General features: G+C 35.0%; 1 protein-coding gene across 1 annotated transcript; it reads right to left on the bottom strand.

The window, feature by feature from the left end:
* Positions 1-542: 542 nt before the first annotated feature.
* Positions 543-17,789, bottom strand: LOC140158984 (Golgi phosphoprotein 3-like). Its single transcript, XM_072182285.1, has 4 exons — positions 17,480-17,789; positions 6,656-6,902; positions 3,393-3,706; positions 543-2,031 (listed from the first exon to the last, which is right to left on the bottom strand). Exons 1-4 carry the CDS (start codon positions 17,672-17,674, stop codon positions 1,921-1,923), a joined length of 867 nt encoding a protein of 288 aa, XP_072038386.1. The 5' UTR covers positions 17,675-17,789; the 3' UTR covers positions 543-1,920.
* Positions 17,790-18,412: the final 623 nt, after the last annotated feature.

Below are 18,412 nucleotides of genomic sequence, written 5' to 3'. Positions count from 1 at the left end.
TAGTGATCACACACATGTATCCGTGAAGCATTTTGTGGTCCCACATGAAGCTTTCTCATACCAGTCCTAACATTAATTGATTGAGACATCTGGGTCTATACAGTCAGGAAGAATTAGATTTTTGTCTGTATACATGGTAATTGTACAATGACATCAATTTGATCTTTATGTGACCAATTAGCATGCTTGAATGACATCAAATTGGTATTACATAATACATTTACAAGCTTCATGTACATGGACAAAATTCTAAACCCATAAAAAAACTACATATTTATCCTCCACATACACACCCTATCTGATCATTCTATGACCCTTAAACACTGACAAGAATGACCCTTTCATACTACTTCTAGTTCTTGTTGCATAAACCACAGATTAACTTGCAACTTCTTGATACAATAATTTTGTTCTCTTATACAAACAGTTACACACAGCTCAGTTGAGATGGATCAGAAAATTGAAAGCCATGACTTGAAAATTCTTATTGAATTCTCGGAACACAACATATAAAGTGCATCCCACAAGCTTATGACATACAATACTAGAAAAAGTACACCAATCACACTATGCAATGTTGTTAGTAAACAGCCAGTCATTAAAGGTCTGCACAATCCATACACCAATGTCCCGAGAATTATACCAACAGCCAGGGTCTTGGGCAGGATTTGAAGGTTTGGGTGTGTTAATTCAAAGAACTGGGTGTGTAAATTAAAGTATTGGCCATGTGGGCAAAAACCGGGTGCATATTTACAAATTTGGGTGTGTAAAACACTCCCTTCACGGCTGGCTGCCTAAGCCCTTGCCAACAGCAGTGTTTCAAGTAGAAGCTTTAGAAAATATACACATCCTTTTATTTGAACCCACAATTTCAATATCGCTACACTCTAAATTTTGCAACGGATAATGTACAATTACAATAATGTTACAATTACGAGCCCTTTACCAAAAGATTAATTTTGACACATCTGGCCATTTACTGGTAATAATATCATACACAGGTTGTTTATTCAAAGTACGTAGCATCAAGAGAGTGTACCGAACGGTTTAACCATATGTTCACAACTACATTAACTGTTGCAAAATTTAAGTGTAGACAATAAGCACATCAATTGTGTGCCTGATCCCAGCTGCATGTTGTTGTAAGTCATAACATATTGCAACATAAACATGTCACCCTGATATGCAGGGTAACACACCAAGTGAAGTTAGTATGTGAAAGTGCTACATATACCCCAATTTAGGCTAATTGACAAATGTTATGCTGCAAATGCTTCAATACAACACATCATAAGAGGAAAAAATTCAAGGACTTTTAGCTATCATCATATAAATCTGGCCATTAAACTCCCCACTCCAGAGGGTGAATTAGATTGATTCCTAGTTCGTCTTGATGATGCTAACGAGTATTGCACAATTTGAATTGTGTCCCTAACACCACTCTTTCTACACAAATCTTGATATATCATCCAGCAATTTGTGTAGTCCAGCTGCAAATTTAACCCCATGCATTGTTAAATCCTCAAACCAAGAAGTTCTTTTATTGGGGAGGTTTGAAACTTATCGTGATGGGTTTGGGTACTTATGATGTGTTGCAAGTTTTTGCAAGACCTACCCCCGAATTATACACACATACGTGTCCACTAGTACCCTACTACATACTATGGCTGGCTTCAATACTACTGATCAAACCTAGAACAGGCATCAACTGATCTCGATACACAAGATAGTTTGATGTTACAGGTGTGTCAGATACAAGCTTAAGAATAACCAATCCTCTCGTAGGGGGACCACCGATATCCAAGGTAACTGTGAAGAATTCCATTTGAAATTGTTGAGTATGTCTGATGTGTGCACACATGCACACCCCTACATACATACATACACACAAATATAAGCAGTAGATACTGTCACTTGTATTTATTTGATGAATGCCGATATTACTGCCCACATGACTTCATTAGCGCCACCCTTTTGTGATTGCTCGTCAGGATCAAGGTCTAGAAGTTCTCGTACACGCTTCATTGCAAGCTGTAAAATAAGCAAAGAGAGATATGTAGGTTAATGATATGTCACAAGGAATTTTGAACTATGATTTCATGTTTAACTACCCTTCAGCTATTGCCAAATTCCAAAAACAAATTTCAACTTTGTAAAGGGTTCTCATTCCATCTCTGCTTTCATTTCCACGCAGTGATGTAACTAAATATGTGCCGAATTACATTTGAAATAAAAAATATTTCAGGGTAGCATTTTGTAGCTGTATTGAGGAACTTAAGATTTAATTTAAATCTGGTCAACCAGACATACCTATTTTTGATGGACGAACCGACGTTGCGACTGAAACCTTCAGTCTTCAGCTGGGTTGTGATGCAAATGACCTTGAGTACCGGACACTTCCGGTAAAGATGACAATCGGCGAGGAATGTCCTTTATGATTTTGTCCCAGCTGTGTGAAAGTTTGGCCCGGACGCCTCCTCCACGGTTGAGTGATGGTTGCTCGGCCCTCACCCAGATCACAACCCAGCTGAAGACTGAAGGTTTCAGTCGCAACGTCGGTTCGTCCGTCAAAAATAGGTATGTCTGGTTGACCAGATTTAAATTAAATCTTAATTTCAACATACCCAGATGAATGAAAGTCTACACAGTTTGTATTGAGGAACAATATATTGTATTTCATTTTCTAATTTAATTTTGTGCCGGTCCGACCGGTCGACACAATTCCCTTGAGTGCTGGTTGGTCAGTATGAGTGCTGGTTACTGTGACCAGTGCTGATCAATAGTACTGGTTAGTAAGTAGTATGTCCTGACATTAAGACTTAACAAGATATTACATTTACACAAGTCAAGCTACCACTAACAGAATTGTTATTGGCTTTTTTGTTTTTTACTTGTATTCTAGTATCTTACAGATGGGTGATCTAGGCAGCCACAATGACCTTACTTTATCCCCACCAAAATTTTGACATCTGAAAAATGTTCATATTTTTTAACCCTCACTCCCTCAGTCAAATTTAGGCCCGAGATGTTTCCTTTTGATGGTAGCCTCCCATGGTGCCGTACACACATGTCCCATCAGTATGTGCTTATAATATATTCAAACCACTGGAGCAATTTACATTTTTTTGGTAACCCAAACTCATATTAGATTGTTTTGTCAACAAGCCTCTATGTACATTGCAAGGTAGAAGCCAACACACAAAAGAAACATGTGCCCACCCACCTTGAGTTGACCCATTCATCATCGGCGTGTAGAAGGGGAGGAAACCTTGCCTCTTTAACATGATCAATCACCACCATCGTGTTTCCATACCACAGAAGTATTAACAAATTTACTTTAGTACCAGATATCATACTTGACAAGTTACAACACTGATAAACCTTGATCATACCTCATATTCTTCGTCTGTTAGTGGGGCAAATGCATTTTCCAAGACATCTGATGAATGTGCTAAGTATATAAGTGACAGCATTCTCTTATCCATCCTATGGGGGTCATTGGTCCAGCGGGTCAGCACAGCATCTTGAACACGCTTTATAAGACGCTGCTTGGAGACGGAATCTACTACGGGATGTGTGGTCATATCAAATAACAGGAAGTTGGTTTTCTCGGTGGTCAGAACCCCCTTTTCTACCAGATTTTTGGCCAGGCGTTCTCGGACATTTCTGAGTTGGTAGTGTAATCTCAATGGGTTCCATGTTTCTCCTGCAAAGTAATGATAATAAAAGGTGAGACAGCTAAAGAATATACCAAATATATGCAGGTTTTTTGCATCATTCTGATTCTTTAACCTCAGCAACTCAAAATGTAAAACTACATGAGGAGCCACAAGAAAAGCCTGCCCAAAGACTTGACCCCCAGTGGCTTTCTATTTACCATTTCTCGTCCGTTTCTCGCATTACAACGTATCATAACACTATGTACAGTGGAAACTCATTAACACGAAGTTGTGCGGAATTCAAATTTTGCTCCTTGTTATCAGGAGTTTGTGTTATCCAGTTCTAATAACATGTGAAATGTATGCTTAGGAATGTATAACATACTTCTTGTAATGTTATCAGGAACTTCATGTTAAGGTAGAAACATCGGCTACGGTGTCATGCACAGATTTGGTATAAAATGATACAGGATGTGTAGTTGGGTGAGAAAAACTTGCCTGCCAAGTTTTAATTTTTGCCAACAAAGCGTTTTTGAGTTATGCCATTTTTTATCATCGGAAAGCCCCATTGACTTTGCACATAAAGTGGTTTTGACACTAAGCCTCGTTCACTAAAATTGGTAAAAGTTTGAAAATGGATACTATGTTTAAATATTATTTTTTACCTAGCCGGGACACCGGCTAGGTCTTGTGATGCTATCGGATCTTTCTTCTTTCTGGCAACACGTGCGTGACTTGCCACGTTTCGCCCCTAGCTCTGTTATGCTTTGACAGTTTTTGACCATACTTGGTCACAAACACCACTGACCATGTCCCCATATGTGACATGACATTGAACTCCATTTGACCTTTGACCTGCTCACAATGGCAAAAATGTGATTTTTTTTTTTTTTTTCTTCTTCTTCCACAAATAACATGTGATGGTGACATGCTTAGGTCATGTGACTTGACTTTGGTCGGTGTCTATAATTTATTCACAGAATTTGGGTCAAAGGTCATTAAGGGGGTCATTTCGGTCTGAGAGCTAAAAATATTCCAAAAATCACTGTTTTTACAAATTACATAGCAGAGTGCTGTCATTAGCACACATGCATTGCTACTAACCAGGGTATTTGGGGTGTCTACAGTTTTGGGGTCAAAGGTCATTAAGGGGTCGCTTCCAAAAAAAAACCAAAAATCATCAAATATGTTCATTTTTTTTATCTCAAAACGTAACCAGACCAGAGTGACATAAACTTCATATATGCATTAGTGTTACCCGATGTATGCACAGTATTTTTATTTTTTTTTTCAAAGGTCATTTAGACGTCATTTCCGGTTTTAAGCTAAATAACTTCAAGAATTTTTATCTCCATAACTAAACATAGTAGATTTTTTTAATTTAAACTATAACAATGCATTTTCTCGGTGTAAATGAGGTTTTTTTATATTGGGGTCAAAGGTCATTAAGGAGGTCAAAACGTCAAATTTGCAAAAAATGTTTAAAATTACGGAAAAGTAGCTGTATCTCAGCCTATGGAAAACGGATAAAGCCCCTACATGCTACAGTGATGCACCATTAATGGTGTGAGATGTCCATAATAGCCGGTCAAAGGTCAAACTTTAAGTTAAGACTGGCATTTCCGGCCCCGGCTAGGTCCAGATCTGTAACCAGATCTAGTTCTCCTTTCTATCCCATTTATAGAACTGCTTTTTGGATCTTTTTATTACAAAAATGTTACCAAATAATATTAGTGACTTTTTTCCAATGTATTGGTCAGTAATATAGGGGATATTTGAAGGTAATGTTAGTACTTGCTCAAATTTTCTTGATTTGATCTAGAAACACTGAATGACCCAATTTCATAATTATTGTCTGAGCTAACCATAGGGCCAATTTTAACAAACAAGGTGTCATATGAAAGGTTATTAAATTTAAAAACTTTTCTCGCCAGCTTTTTTTAATAAAGTGTTTCTATTTTAAGTTATGGGTGTTTCTAGATTTCCCTAATTTAAAAATAGAAAAAATTATTTTTCTCAAAAAATAAACACTTTATCCAAAAAATCTGGCGAGAGAATTTAGATATTAGGCTTATTAACCACCCCACAAACTATGGAGACCATATCACATTCCCTCCAGGCTAGCAATAATTATTAGTAGAAAAAAATTAGGAATTTTCAAAAAATAAAGAAAAACACAGGAATTGTTTAAATTTTCATGAAACATTAAAAATCAGTGGAGTAAAGACTTATCTTCAATTGGTTATATATTTGAAATGGATACATAATTCTGATTTGAAATAGTGGCTATTTTCCTGCATGGGTCTATTATCCGATGCTCCTACCTTAAGAGGGTTTGTGTATGTACATGCATGAAATGGGTGATTACAATTGCTTGCAGGAAGAACAGCACTTTATACAGTACTTTATACAGTAAATACAAATGTGGGGTTCTGATTGGCTGACTGAATCACCTTGCATAACAAGCTCTGAAACATCAATACCTCATTCGCTAACCAAGCTGCATAGCATCGCATGTCAGATCCTGGTGTGACTTTGTCTTTTTTGTGCGCTAAACAGGGTGCACATGTCAGTCAGTGCTGTTCTTCCTTGGTAGCAACTGTAGTACAATAAAAGACAGTAGCTATTCGGCTGCTGTGGAGCCAGATAAGTTTTTACCTTTATTCAAAGACATGTGAATCATGACCCTGCAGGCAATACATGCGCAGACTCCATACTGCACCATGCCCATTGTGGCATCAGTAAATTAGCCTTTTAGAGATATGGTGGACACAATAGGATGGCGCTGCACTAAGTGGGTCAAGGCTTTTGAATTTTGAATTTGCCAGGTTTTGCCCTCCTATTGTGTGCAATATATGGTACTTCGAAAAGGATAATGGGAAGGGATGAAGCCAACAATCATCTACACTCTTCGTCTAAAACAGTAACTAGAAGCATCTGGATATATTCTGGATTGTGATGTTGTACAGTGATTCAAATGTTACATGTGAACTTACCACTAAGCAGCTCGATCCAGGTTTGTACTGTTTCTGGTGCCGGCGTTTCTTTAACATGTTTAAGTCCTTCGTCTAGTAATACATCGCCTGTAGGGGAATCTGATTTGTACAGAAGTTTGCGATTTGCTAGACTACGTCGCCGCATGCCACATTTTTCAAGTTCTACACGTCCTTTGAGACCTAGTTCTATGAGCATGCAGCCACGGAGACCCGATGATATGCAGTCGTTCCAAAATGATGTGTAACCCTGGAATAATGAAAATAAAAGTCAAAAATACATGTATCAGGTTTCAGTTAAAACCACTGAGACATATTACCGGTAAATAATTACACAATGTGAAAACTCAAGTAGCTGTAATTTTTCAGAATGGTTTCTGCTGATTCCTATCACATCGTCGGGTGCATCACATACTGGTCTATCTTGAATTTTGACTTTTTTGAGAAAATTGGAATATAGTTCATTTTTACGGAGCTCGTCCAATACAACAAATTACAGACCTCAATTTTTCCTAGATAATTAGTTATAAAATGTTTAATTTAAACTATCTATGATTTTTTCAAAATACGTATTTTCACTTACTGATCTATCTCGAAAAAAAACCACGCATTTCGAGAAAATGCAATTGAAAATCTTAAGTATTAAGTTGACCTTTCTATAATTTAATTAGACTATGGATTTTCTAGAAGTGGTTTTAAATTAAAGCATATACTTAGCAGATTTATTTAAGTGGAATCTTTAATTATATTTACGTATGTAATATTGCTTAAAACTACACTTAAGTTGTAGTTCTGTATGTGAAATCGTTAATTTCCCGATATCGTATTGAAAGTGCATTACATACTGGTCTATCTCGAGATAGACCAGTATGTGATGCGTCTAAAGTCACATCGTTGTTCGCGAAATCGAGAGAGCCCCCAAGATAGACCAGTATGAAACACACTTTAAATACGATATCGGAAATTAACTATTTCACATACAGAACTACAACTTTAGTGTAGTTTTAAGCAATACTGCATACATAAATATAATTCAAGATTCCACTTAAATAAATTTGTTAAGTATATGCTTTAATTTAAAACCACTTTCATTAAAATCCATAGTTTAATTAAATTATAGAAAGGTTAACTTAAATCGAAGATTTTCAATTGCGATTTTCTCGAAATGCGTGTTTTTAGAGATAGACCAGTATGTGATGCGTCCGACGACATATATTTTATTCACCCAATCCTCAAAATATATTCAAATTCACTGGGCGACAAAGGGTCGCGCTAGGCTGCGTTTTTGCGTACCGGACCCACCAAAACCCGAATCTCATGCATGAATATTGCAAAAGCAGCGAGTTATTGCATCCCGTCGTACGCAACCAAAATTCCCACATGCACTGAAATGTTGTTTTCTAAATCCAGGTTTCATAAAACTAGGCTCAAAAGTTTCCTCAACTTGCATTGTGCACATCATTTTCGAAGCAACTGAACCCCTGAAACATATGGCCTAATTTACTTCAATAATTAATATTATGCAGAGTAATACTGCTTTTTGGGTGAAAATTTTGACAGCAAAACAGCCGTGATATCAAGAAAATACGGCGAGATCTCTGGCTGCCAATGTGTTTACATCATGGTTGGAACTACTTGACAATAGAGGGCAGTATTAAACAATGTTAAAATTATTATTGGCCAGGCAGCGGCAGCCGGTAAATATTAGGTAATTATACTAATTTGATTGAAATAAAAAAAAAATTAAAAAAAAAAAAAAAAAAAAAAAAAAAAAAAGAAAAAAAAAAAAAAAGAAAAAAGAAAAAAAAGAAAGAAAGAAAAAAGAAAAAAAAAAAAGAAAGAAAGAAGAAAAGAAAAAAAAAAAAAAAAGAAAAAGAAAAAAAAAGAAAGAAAAAAAAAAAGAAAAAAGAAAGAAAGAAAGAAAGAATGAAAGAAAGAACAAAACAAATACAATAATATTTAATAAACCCCTGCCCCCCCAAAAAAAATAGTATGGTATCACACAAATAGACTGAATTTGCTCAGCAATTATGAATAGTTGGGACCCCCAATATTTCCTTAGGGACCCCCCATTTTTGCATTTTCTGTTAGCTCAGGGGTCCCAAGGGACCCCTGAGCTTTTGGACCTAGCGCTACCCTTGGACAAGATAACTCGAAAAATATGTAAGCAAAAGGAAAACTTTTAGCACTATTGTTTAGAGTACCGGTATGTACATCAAAGTCTAGGGAAGGTTTTCTCATTTTTTCAAAATATTTGTTTTAAACAAAAATATACACCATTATGTGCAATTTTTAGCTTAATAATAATAGAGTGACAAAATTGCTTTTTTCACATGTTTTTTCAATATTTCGTAAAAAGAGATGGATTTCAAAAAAACCTTCCCTAAGTTCCTGTCTCTTCTTCATGAAAAGCTAACTGAATTTTTTTTTTCTCTGAATGGATTTTTTGTCACAAAAAAATTGAGGTAAAAAAGTGAATTTTTGTGATTTTTTCAAAAACTCGAGATTTTTGAACAAATCTGACGTCACCATGGGATTCCTTGACTCATTTCCTTTCCAAAAATGTATAGTTTTATATACTTTGGACATACAATTCAGAAATGATGATGCTCGAAAAGGTCCATGTTCTCTCCCATTCTAAGGCACTTGAAACTTGATTCTGAGTTTAGCGTCCACCGCCCGCGTTATGAATTTTGTGCCGCCTTTGAGATGTAAAATCTGAAAATAATTCATTATTTTGCAAATTACTACTAAACCAGAAAGAAAATTTGTTCTGCAAAATTTTTAAACCCTTTTTTTTTGTATTTGAACCCTTCAAAAACTATAGAAAGCCTTGAGAACTATTAGATGAATCCATCTAAATATTTTAGCATTAAAAATATACAGGTTTTTGACCCTTGCTCTATCCAATTATTTCAATTATACCTTTGGGATACCAGAGTAGACTACCTAGTTTTGACAAATTGGTGCCAAAAATTTATTTCATAATGTTCTGCATGATTATTATTTTCCTCAATTTCCCTCTATCCTCAAATGTATACGGAGAGGTTAGTACAAATTGGAGTGAAGAAGACTGGCATGGTATACTTCGGAATACATTTAGTTTGTTTTAAAACTTGAAAAACAAAAAGCAAGATAATTATACTTTTATAAATGTTTATGTGTGTTTGTGACATTATATTGCGACTGGCGATACCCAATTAGAATTAGGGGGGTCACATCATTCTTTTATCTACAATATAAATGTTTGGCATTAAGTTTTTCAGAAGCATCTTGCAAAATGATGAAGATAGCAATTTAAATGGTTCAAATTGGATAAAGCGTTTTGAAGTTACGCCAATTTAAAAGTTCGAAAAATGGCTGTTTTTCAGCATGATTTTGATAAAACGCATGTTTTCAACAATATGGCATGTTTGAAGACTAAAAAAATCAAAATTATATGCTTCCTATGTCCGATTTGCACTTAAAGTTGCTGTATAACTGAGTCTTTCAACATAGATATGTCAAGAGGTACATCATTTGCTTCAGTTTTTGAAAAAGATTACTCCAAATATGGACTAAAACACCAAAATCAAGGATCGTCGCACTCTCATTTTAACCCCTTGCAGAATAAAATTGCAGATTTACGACAATCTCAGATTAAAAATATGAATTGTGAATGGCTGCATTTACACTAAGCCAACTCTAACCCTTGGGTTGAAACACAAAAACAACAACAAAAGCTTCATGTGCATCAAAATATTGTGAGAAATTGCCTCCAAAGTGGGAAAAATCTAGAAAATCAAGGAAATTGCCGCTCAATGTAAAAAAAGTGCTACAGAATGAAACAGCAAGTTACGGACACCCTCGGAATAAAAATATCAACTTTGTACATCCATATTCAAGGTAAAACAACTCTAGGACTTCAAGTTGGACCACTGCAGTAGATAAAAACAACAAGTTGGTCATAATATGTTGATAACTACACTCCAGAAATGGAAAAATATGAAAACTTCACAAGTAAGGTCAACAATTTCTATGGGAAAATACACAGGAAAATGGCCAAAAAACAAATGTTTCAATATATTGCCATTTTTAACCCAACATCCTAGAAATTTCTTGTTTACGCTCAAAAGAAAGATATTTTTGTGGAGATTCAGGAAAAAGGAGTCTCAATTTGATTGCACATGTGGCACACAGTAGGGTAACTCATCATCTACAGTCATCATATCAAAATTTCACCCTTGGACAGCGTTTCCTATGGGAAAATACACACGTTTCGAGAAAAAAAAACATCAAATTTTCAAAAAAAAAGAAGAAAAAAACAAGTTGTGCCAAAATAAAGATACATTTCTCATGGTTCAGAAAAAGTAACTTTAAAATTCACTACATCGTTGGCACCGGGTGAAAAACTCACTTTCTAAAGGCAATTTCTTAATTTCTTCTGGATCCAGACACTGGTCTTTGCTGATAAATAATCTGGTGCTTTCACAGAGCCGCCGTGTAAAATTCAAAAGGTCAATAGACCTAAAAATATTTTTTTTGTAACTACACATATGGCCCATTTCACGGTTAGGCGCCACTTTTTGATTTTCAACGTATCTGGCCTGGTGTGTAAAAAATAATGGGGTTACAGAATTGACTGTTGGTGATTTTTCATTGTCTCTGTATAGCCTACCTCCACTAGCTTAATCGGCCTTTCTGCTTTTATCTTTCAGGGTGCACAGGGGTCAGAAGGGGTCAAAAACCACATTTTACTAGCAACCTAAAAACAGACATTTATTTTCCAATGCTGCCACTTTTAACTATGTTGAGCCTACCAGCTGCTTTTGTTGTTTTTATGTAATGAAGAAGTTGCACTATACAGCCATACATGAACAAAGTAGTAGTTGTCAGTTAAACTAGCATGAGAACCATTTAAATTTCTGAATTCGGATGTGACATTTTCCGTTCACATCTATGTACCTTATTCAATGTGGAATAGATCGACTAATACTTTTACATGAATGGCAAACTAGTGTGTTTTAGTAAAGTTCAGAGTCTTGTTACTATTTGTTGAACAAATTACACTTGTTGCTCTTAATACGTAGATACAGCGATATTTTGAATTTTTGCCAACAAATTCCGTTCACAATTTTGTCACATCCGATTAATTTTCCAAATAGTATAATTTATTAACAAATAAGTGGCAGAATTTGTTCTCCTTGATTTTTAAAAATCTCCTGCTATGAGCTATCTAATGACACCATTTAATGAAAACTCCTTCATCAACTTAGCTTGCAGATGTCATTTCAAAGTTTCCGTTCACATGTGTCACATCCATGGTACCTGTCACATCCAAAATAGTTTCTTCAAAGAACTAAGACAGGTATGGGACTAGGATGCCAGTTTGAAGTTATTTCATTACAAGTTTGTGGGGGATCAAAAGGCACAATAAGTTTTTAATTCAGCATGCCTTCTTTAATTGTGACAGGAGATTCAAAAAGCTTCAATTTCCGTTCACATGTCACATCCTCAAAATTAGTAGTTTTTAGGCCAAAATACTTTAACAACATGATATTTGCCTTTCTAAAATAGGTTTATTTCATACATGTCACATATGATTATTTCATGGCTTTGTTGTTGTCTTTTAGGGGACAGTTTTGTATACAATTTACAGAAGCGGATGTGACATTTTCAATTGTGAACGGAATATTTCAGTATTATAAACATTTTGCTTGGCAAAAATATAAAGGGTCAGGAAAAACATTTTAGCATTGCTCAATTTAATAGAATCTATCAAAATATACGTGTTAGAAGTGCTTTATAGCTTATATTTTGACAAGCAAACTGTTTATAATAATGAAATATTCTGTTCACAATTAAAAATGTCACATCCACCTCTATAAATTGTAAACAATGTTTTAAAATGAACACTAACACAGGTTAATATGTTTCAATATATCCCATTTAATTTACTGAGTGTGTGAAAACTCTTTGAATCATTATTTTCTAAAACATACTCTACTTTACAGTGTGTGGTTTCCGTTCACATTGACATCAGTCACATCCAAAATTGCACAAACATAAGAATCTTGAATTTGACCTGTGCTTTCAAACTGGCTGATATTATTTGTGAACATTCATTGATTATTAAAATTGTTGAGTAAACCTTTTCATGTTAATTTCCCTTTTTTACCACAAAAATTACATGTAAGTGGCCATAAATTTGTCATTACACAACAAAATTTGCCCAAATTTGGTCAGAAGAGAGCCTATGACATACTTGTTTATTTTAAATATCTATTATATATGTATTGGACAGTAAAAGTATAAATATTCACTACTCAATATTTATCAAATTTGTTAAAAAATTACATAACATGAGATAATAAATTATAATTTTCTTCAAGAAGTAGAGAGATTTAAGCTGGGAAATGATATTTTTATGAAAATCTGGTCTTATGTGGAAAAGAAAACCCCAATTAAATGAAATTTAATCCATTTTGAAAATTTCAAGTTTTTTTCACCAAAAGTGGCGCCTAACCGTGAAATGGGCCATATACACCTTGGTCTGGGGCGGACATTTTAAAAATGAATTTAGAAGAGCAGCAACGACATCACTTGCATTACATTCCAGATGTTAAATCTACATCATATGCAAAATTTGAGGAAATTCGCACGAGTCCGTTTTATTTTAGGGCCATTTGTCTATAACTGGTCTTTACATGTAGCCCTATGGAGAGAGTGCCCGTTGAGGGCGCTTATAACCCCATTTTAGGAACAAAAATGTGTTTTAACAAAATCGGTCTCGTGCGTATTTTCTAAAATTTTCAGAGTATGTAGTATGAACATGTAGAAATATAATCAAGTAGTTGTCCTACCTGCTCTTCTCCGAAAAAATAAAAAGTCCTATACCTCAATGATAATGAAACCTAGGTGTATACTAAATAAATATTTGAAAATGTTTAGGTCTCTAGATGAAGAAAACAATTTGATATTTTTTTATGCTCAAAACATGCCATTGTTCATTTATGGGACGTATGCAGACACCTAATGAGCTAATGTGTGACCCCCCTATTAGAATGAACAAAAGCGCATTTAAGCATTGGTAAAAGGCCGCTGATAATGAAACCTTGAAAATAATGAATAATGAAATAGTTGCCTCATTATGAGCTGAAAAAAATGGGACGCTAAACTCAACATCAAGTTTCAATAGCCTTACTCTGCTCTCTGGCCTAAATTAAGACTGTCCTTTTTCACATAACGCAGACAGAGTAGGGCCAACTTGCCTAGAAATGGTCAAATTTTGGCAAGAAATATCTCGGTGTAATCCTATGTACATGGCTCATTCTTGTATTATGGGGTCCAATGGTGTGACATACAGTCAAATTTTCAAAATTGAATATTAATGTCAAAAGTTAGCTTAAATTGAGTGGAATTATATGTCTACACTTTCAAAATCTGCAAAATATTTTCAGCGATGATTGCCCAGAAATCTGTACGAAGCACATAACTGTGGAGAAATCACTCTAAAATGTCGCGCATAACCGGACACCAAACATGTTTTAACCCCTGCTAATCAAAAAATATAAATGCCAAAATGGCTAAAAAGTTGCAAGTTAAATGTGGTTTAGGAGCTTTTATAATGTAAAAATAAAATAACATTATAAGAAGTTGCTGTAACCTTCAAAACAGCATATTTGCATTTTGGTCAAAATACATGGTCAAAAATTGACCCAAAAGTTAATTATTGGGCCTGTTTTGTACAATTTCTGTCAGTTTAGATTAAAAGTTGCCATTTTTATGTGGGGCCAGCACAAGTGTGGCATAATAGATAAGTGGATGACTTTCTATAACATCAATTTTGTGCACATGAGAGAATTTAAGGTGCCCAGTGGTGAAAGCAGATAACTGGACACCAAAATATTTGGTGTCCAGTTATGACTGACAATAACAAGCTATCTGTAATTATGTCATACTTTGAAAAGTGTATTTGACCTGCAAATTTATCTAAACATATCACACTGTTGTTTTAAGTATTCATTGTTTATCAGATACCCAATTTTTAAAAATTATGACATATTATTCATTTTCATGTGTCGGTCATAACTCGGTGTCCAGTTTGTCGTACAATATCCAGCTTTAACTTTAATTCAACTTATTTTGCAATTTCCATTTGTCAGTCATATATTTAAACATGTCATAATATATCATTTGAAGTATTTGTTGTTTACAAATTACCCCATTTTCAAAAAATATAGCACATTTTGCATTTTTACATGTCGGTCATAACGTTGCGCATAACGCGGACACCAAAATATGTACTTTGCATAAGCGCTGTCTTTGTTAACAGATGTTTTGTCGCTAACATTTCTTTCATAATACAATTTTAGTATACATCCTATTCACTCAATAAGACCAAAAAAAATAAGCAATGGTCATATATAAATGAAACTAACAGGCAACCAGATGTAGATGATCTTTTTTGTCACAAGTGGTGTCCATGATTTTCGAAACCTTACATGTAATAAAAATTAAAAATAGCTGTTAACAATTATTTCTTTTTTGAAAGTTTTTAGTAATAACCCACTTGTTTTGTATAAAAAATTACATGTAGGCCAAATACCTGTTACAGTTTTCAAAATTCAGGGCAAATTATGTGTCGGTCATAACCGGACACCATTGGACCCCATAATACAAGAATGAGCCACATGCAAGTCCAACATCACATCGTTATCGGCGATCATGTTTTTTTTCCCTGAAGTTTGGCTGGTACCCACCAGTGTCATGCATGTGACGTGACACAGCTAAAATAATCGACCGGAAATCGGGGATCAATAAATTAACGTCAACAAATTTCAAAACACAGAAATCCGTCAACTTAATGGCGAGCGGTCCAAATTTTGAGCCACACAAGTTTACGTGGTGAACTAATAAATACCACTTCCTACCATTCCTCAACATATTTGGTGCATGTTTGTAAATTTTGAGCACATTTGAGGATGTAAAAGACCAGACTTGTGACTGTTAAGGTGGCTGTGTACTCTCAGACATGCATGTAGTAAAAGTGCAATAACTTTGTAATTATTCGCGCAAAACATATAAAAGTGTACATTTTTATGAAGGCAAGACATCAATAAATCTTAATATAAATACAGATTTGGGGTAAAAACAACAATTTTGAAGAAAAGAAAAAAAAGGTGAGTTTTGGGCAATATTTCTTTCCAAAATATTTTATTTTGTTTTTAGCTCAATCTTGAGGCTCCATTCCAAAAACGGTTTTTTTATTTTTTTGATATTGGCCTTATTTTTTGAGATATTGACCATATAAGGCATCAAAATGAACTTTTTAAAATTCAAAACGCCTATTTGCACAAAATGATGCCCAAATTCGGAAATAGACCAAAATATAAAAAATGAGAAAACCGTTTCTTGAGTTGATCATACTTTTTACGATGATCATATTTGCTTACCTATAGATGCTGTATTTATTGAGTTATCGTGTACCTAAATCGTCATTTTACCGAGAAAATGAACATTGAAATAATGGCCGTTGAAGTTTAAAGTGGTCACATTTTGCACTTTCATCGAATCTCACAGGAGAATGCGACAGTTTTCGTTTTTGTAACTTATATTGCGTGAACATCGGGTAAATTCACAGCCCTTGAGAAGTTTGAGCGAAATCCATTCATAACTTGATATTTAAATCGGGGAAAGAACTTGAAAAAACCCACATTTTATCAGCTAAAACGGAGCCATTTGACCACTAGGTTTTGTGTGAAATCATTGCTTCCGTGGTGTTTCCATAAGATGCGCCAGCGTGCAGATAAGCGTCGCGTATTTAAAGTTAACAAATTGCGCGACATAACGGGATGAGTTGTTGCGCGTGTGTACCTTGCTGGTCAACAAAGATTTTCTTTCCTTTTCAATTTCAAACACGAGTGGAATAGTGAAATAAAATCCTTAAAATATTGCAGTTGAGCTTACAAATCTGGATTTTCATTCCTTGTATTTATAAAAAACATAACAAGGTACAAACATATCATAAAACCTCAATTTTGAGAAAGAAACAATGGCTAGAGTACACAGCCGCATTAATAGTGACTGTTATCGTCGCTGTGTTTTGAATTTTTATAAAAATTTATACTAAGGCCTAATAAAAAATAAAACATGTTTCACGCCCCCCCGCTTCCTTTTTGAGGTTTCTTCAATTTTATTTTATTTTTGAAATTCAGTTATAACTTTTCAAAAAATATGTCTAGGAAGTAGAGATGCTTTCTATAGCCTTGCTAATATACAAGAAACACTTTTATAAGGTTTTTGTGATAGTTAGAGGGAGCCTATCTCTCAGAACAACAAATAAAAAGAGGCCTCCTCCTTTTTCCAGGCATTATTGTATACGCTAAAACAGCTCTAATTATGGGTATTTACACCGATTTTGCGATAAAAAATAAAAAATAAAAAGCCCCCTCTTCCTCCTTTTTTTCAAAAATCCGGACGTGAAACATGTTTTTTATTTTACTTGGCCTAAAATAGATGCCGTCAGTGTGACGTCATCACACTGCGACATGAGTTCAGGGTGCCCCGTTTCTACGTACGTACGGCATTCGTGGCCCTATGGTGAGGAAGGAACAACTAGGGCCATGAATGATGACTGATGTTTCGGGCTATAAATGCATCATTGACAAATTTATCATGTTTATATCTGCACACACACACTGCACAAACAAAGTCAGTGCACATGCACACTGCACATACCTCCATGATACATTTACCCCATTTCCGCATAATAGTACTCGAAATGTTGAACTGTTCAAAAAACGTTTAATCAGATGTAATAAAGACTACTATGACTACAAAATATACCTCTTTATCTTTAAGCCCCAACAACAACACTTCTTCCATGAGAGTCAGTCTGGTTTCTTTTGAGTCCATGTCCATTTCTTCTTCGTCGATCTGTGGTTCGTCATCTTCAACCTGGTTTCTACCACCATCTGCACCTTTTGAAGCGGCATTGTGTCGCTGGGTCAATGTCGCTCCTCTGTGTGTGAGGGTTGACATTTTGATATTTTGATAATTTTATAAATTAAAGCCTAAATTGTCACCGTTTCGTAGTAAAAATTTCACCGTCAGATAGAAAATGGCTGATTCTGGTCAGTGACGTAATTAATATGGCCGTCTAAATACGCAAACTCTTCAGCGAAATATAATTGACAACAGCCAGATATCATTACACGCAAAGCGACAACATCTATATTGCCGCAGAGGCTAAAGTGAACGTGGCTCCATATTGGTGGCGCTATTTTACTTAAAAATTAGTTTAGCAGACAGCTTTTTTTTCCTAAAAGTGAATTTTTCATTCATTCAACTATTCATTCAACAATTATTCATTCATTAGCTTTCATTCATTCATTCAACAATTTCAACAATTCATTCATTCCAGTCATTCAACAATTCATTCAGAGCTATTTTTAAAAGGAGTTGGTAGGGGGCTTTCCCCAGGTTTCCCTCAAATTTTTCGCTCGAAAACTTTTTTGAACCCCCCTCGATGGACCGCTAAACTTTTGAGCCCCCCTTTTGACAGACAAAACTTTTTGACCTCCCCCATAACATAGGCCTACTTAAAGTCCCAAAATTAAAATTGTTTGTAAATTACTTAAAAGTGAAAGATAAGTCATTCAAATTGTCATTTGGTATTTTTAAAATGCAAAATTTGGTAAAACAACAAAGAAAACAGCAGTAGGCCTATATAATTGACTAAGGGAATAATTCAATTTGACCTTTCTAGTGGGTATTTTG

This window comes from Amphiura filiformis, chromosome 8, assembly GCF_039555335.1.
Source record: "Amphiura filiformis chromosome 8, Afil_fr2py, whole genome shotgun sequence".
In the NCBI taxonomy this organism is placed as follows: Eukaryota; Metazoa; Echinodermata; class Ophiuroidea; order Amphilepidida; family Amphiuridae; genus Amphiura; species Amphiura filiformis.
Note: the sequence above shows the minus strand (reverse complement) of the source record. Positions and strands in the feature narration are given on the sequence as shown.

Bases quoted from the DNA above. Each gene is read 5' to 3' on its own strand.
- LOC140158984 (XM_072182285.1), bottom strand. From the start codon at position 17,674: ATGTCAACCCTCACACACAGAGGAGCGACATTGACCCAGCGACACAAT. The intron at 6,903-17,479 runs GTATATTTTGTA...TCATTATTCCAG, and splicing joins TGGGGCTTAAAGATAAAGAG to GGTTACACATCATTTTGGAA. The intron at 2,032-3,392 runs GTATGATCAAGG...CTTATTTTACAG, and splicing joins TAACAGACGAAGAATATGAG to CTTGCAATGAAGCGTGTACG.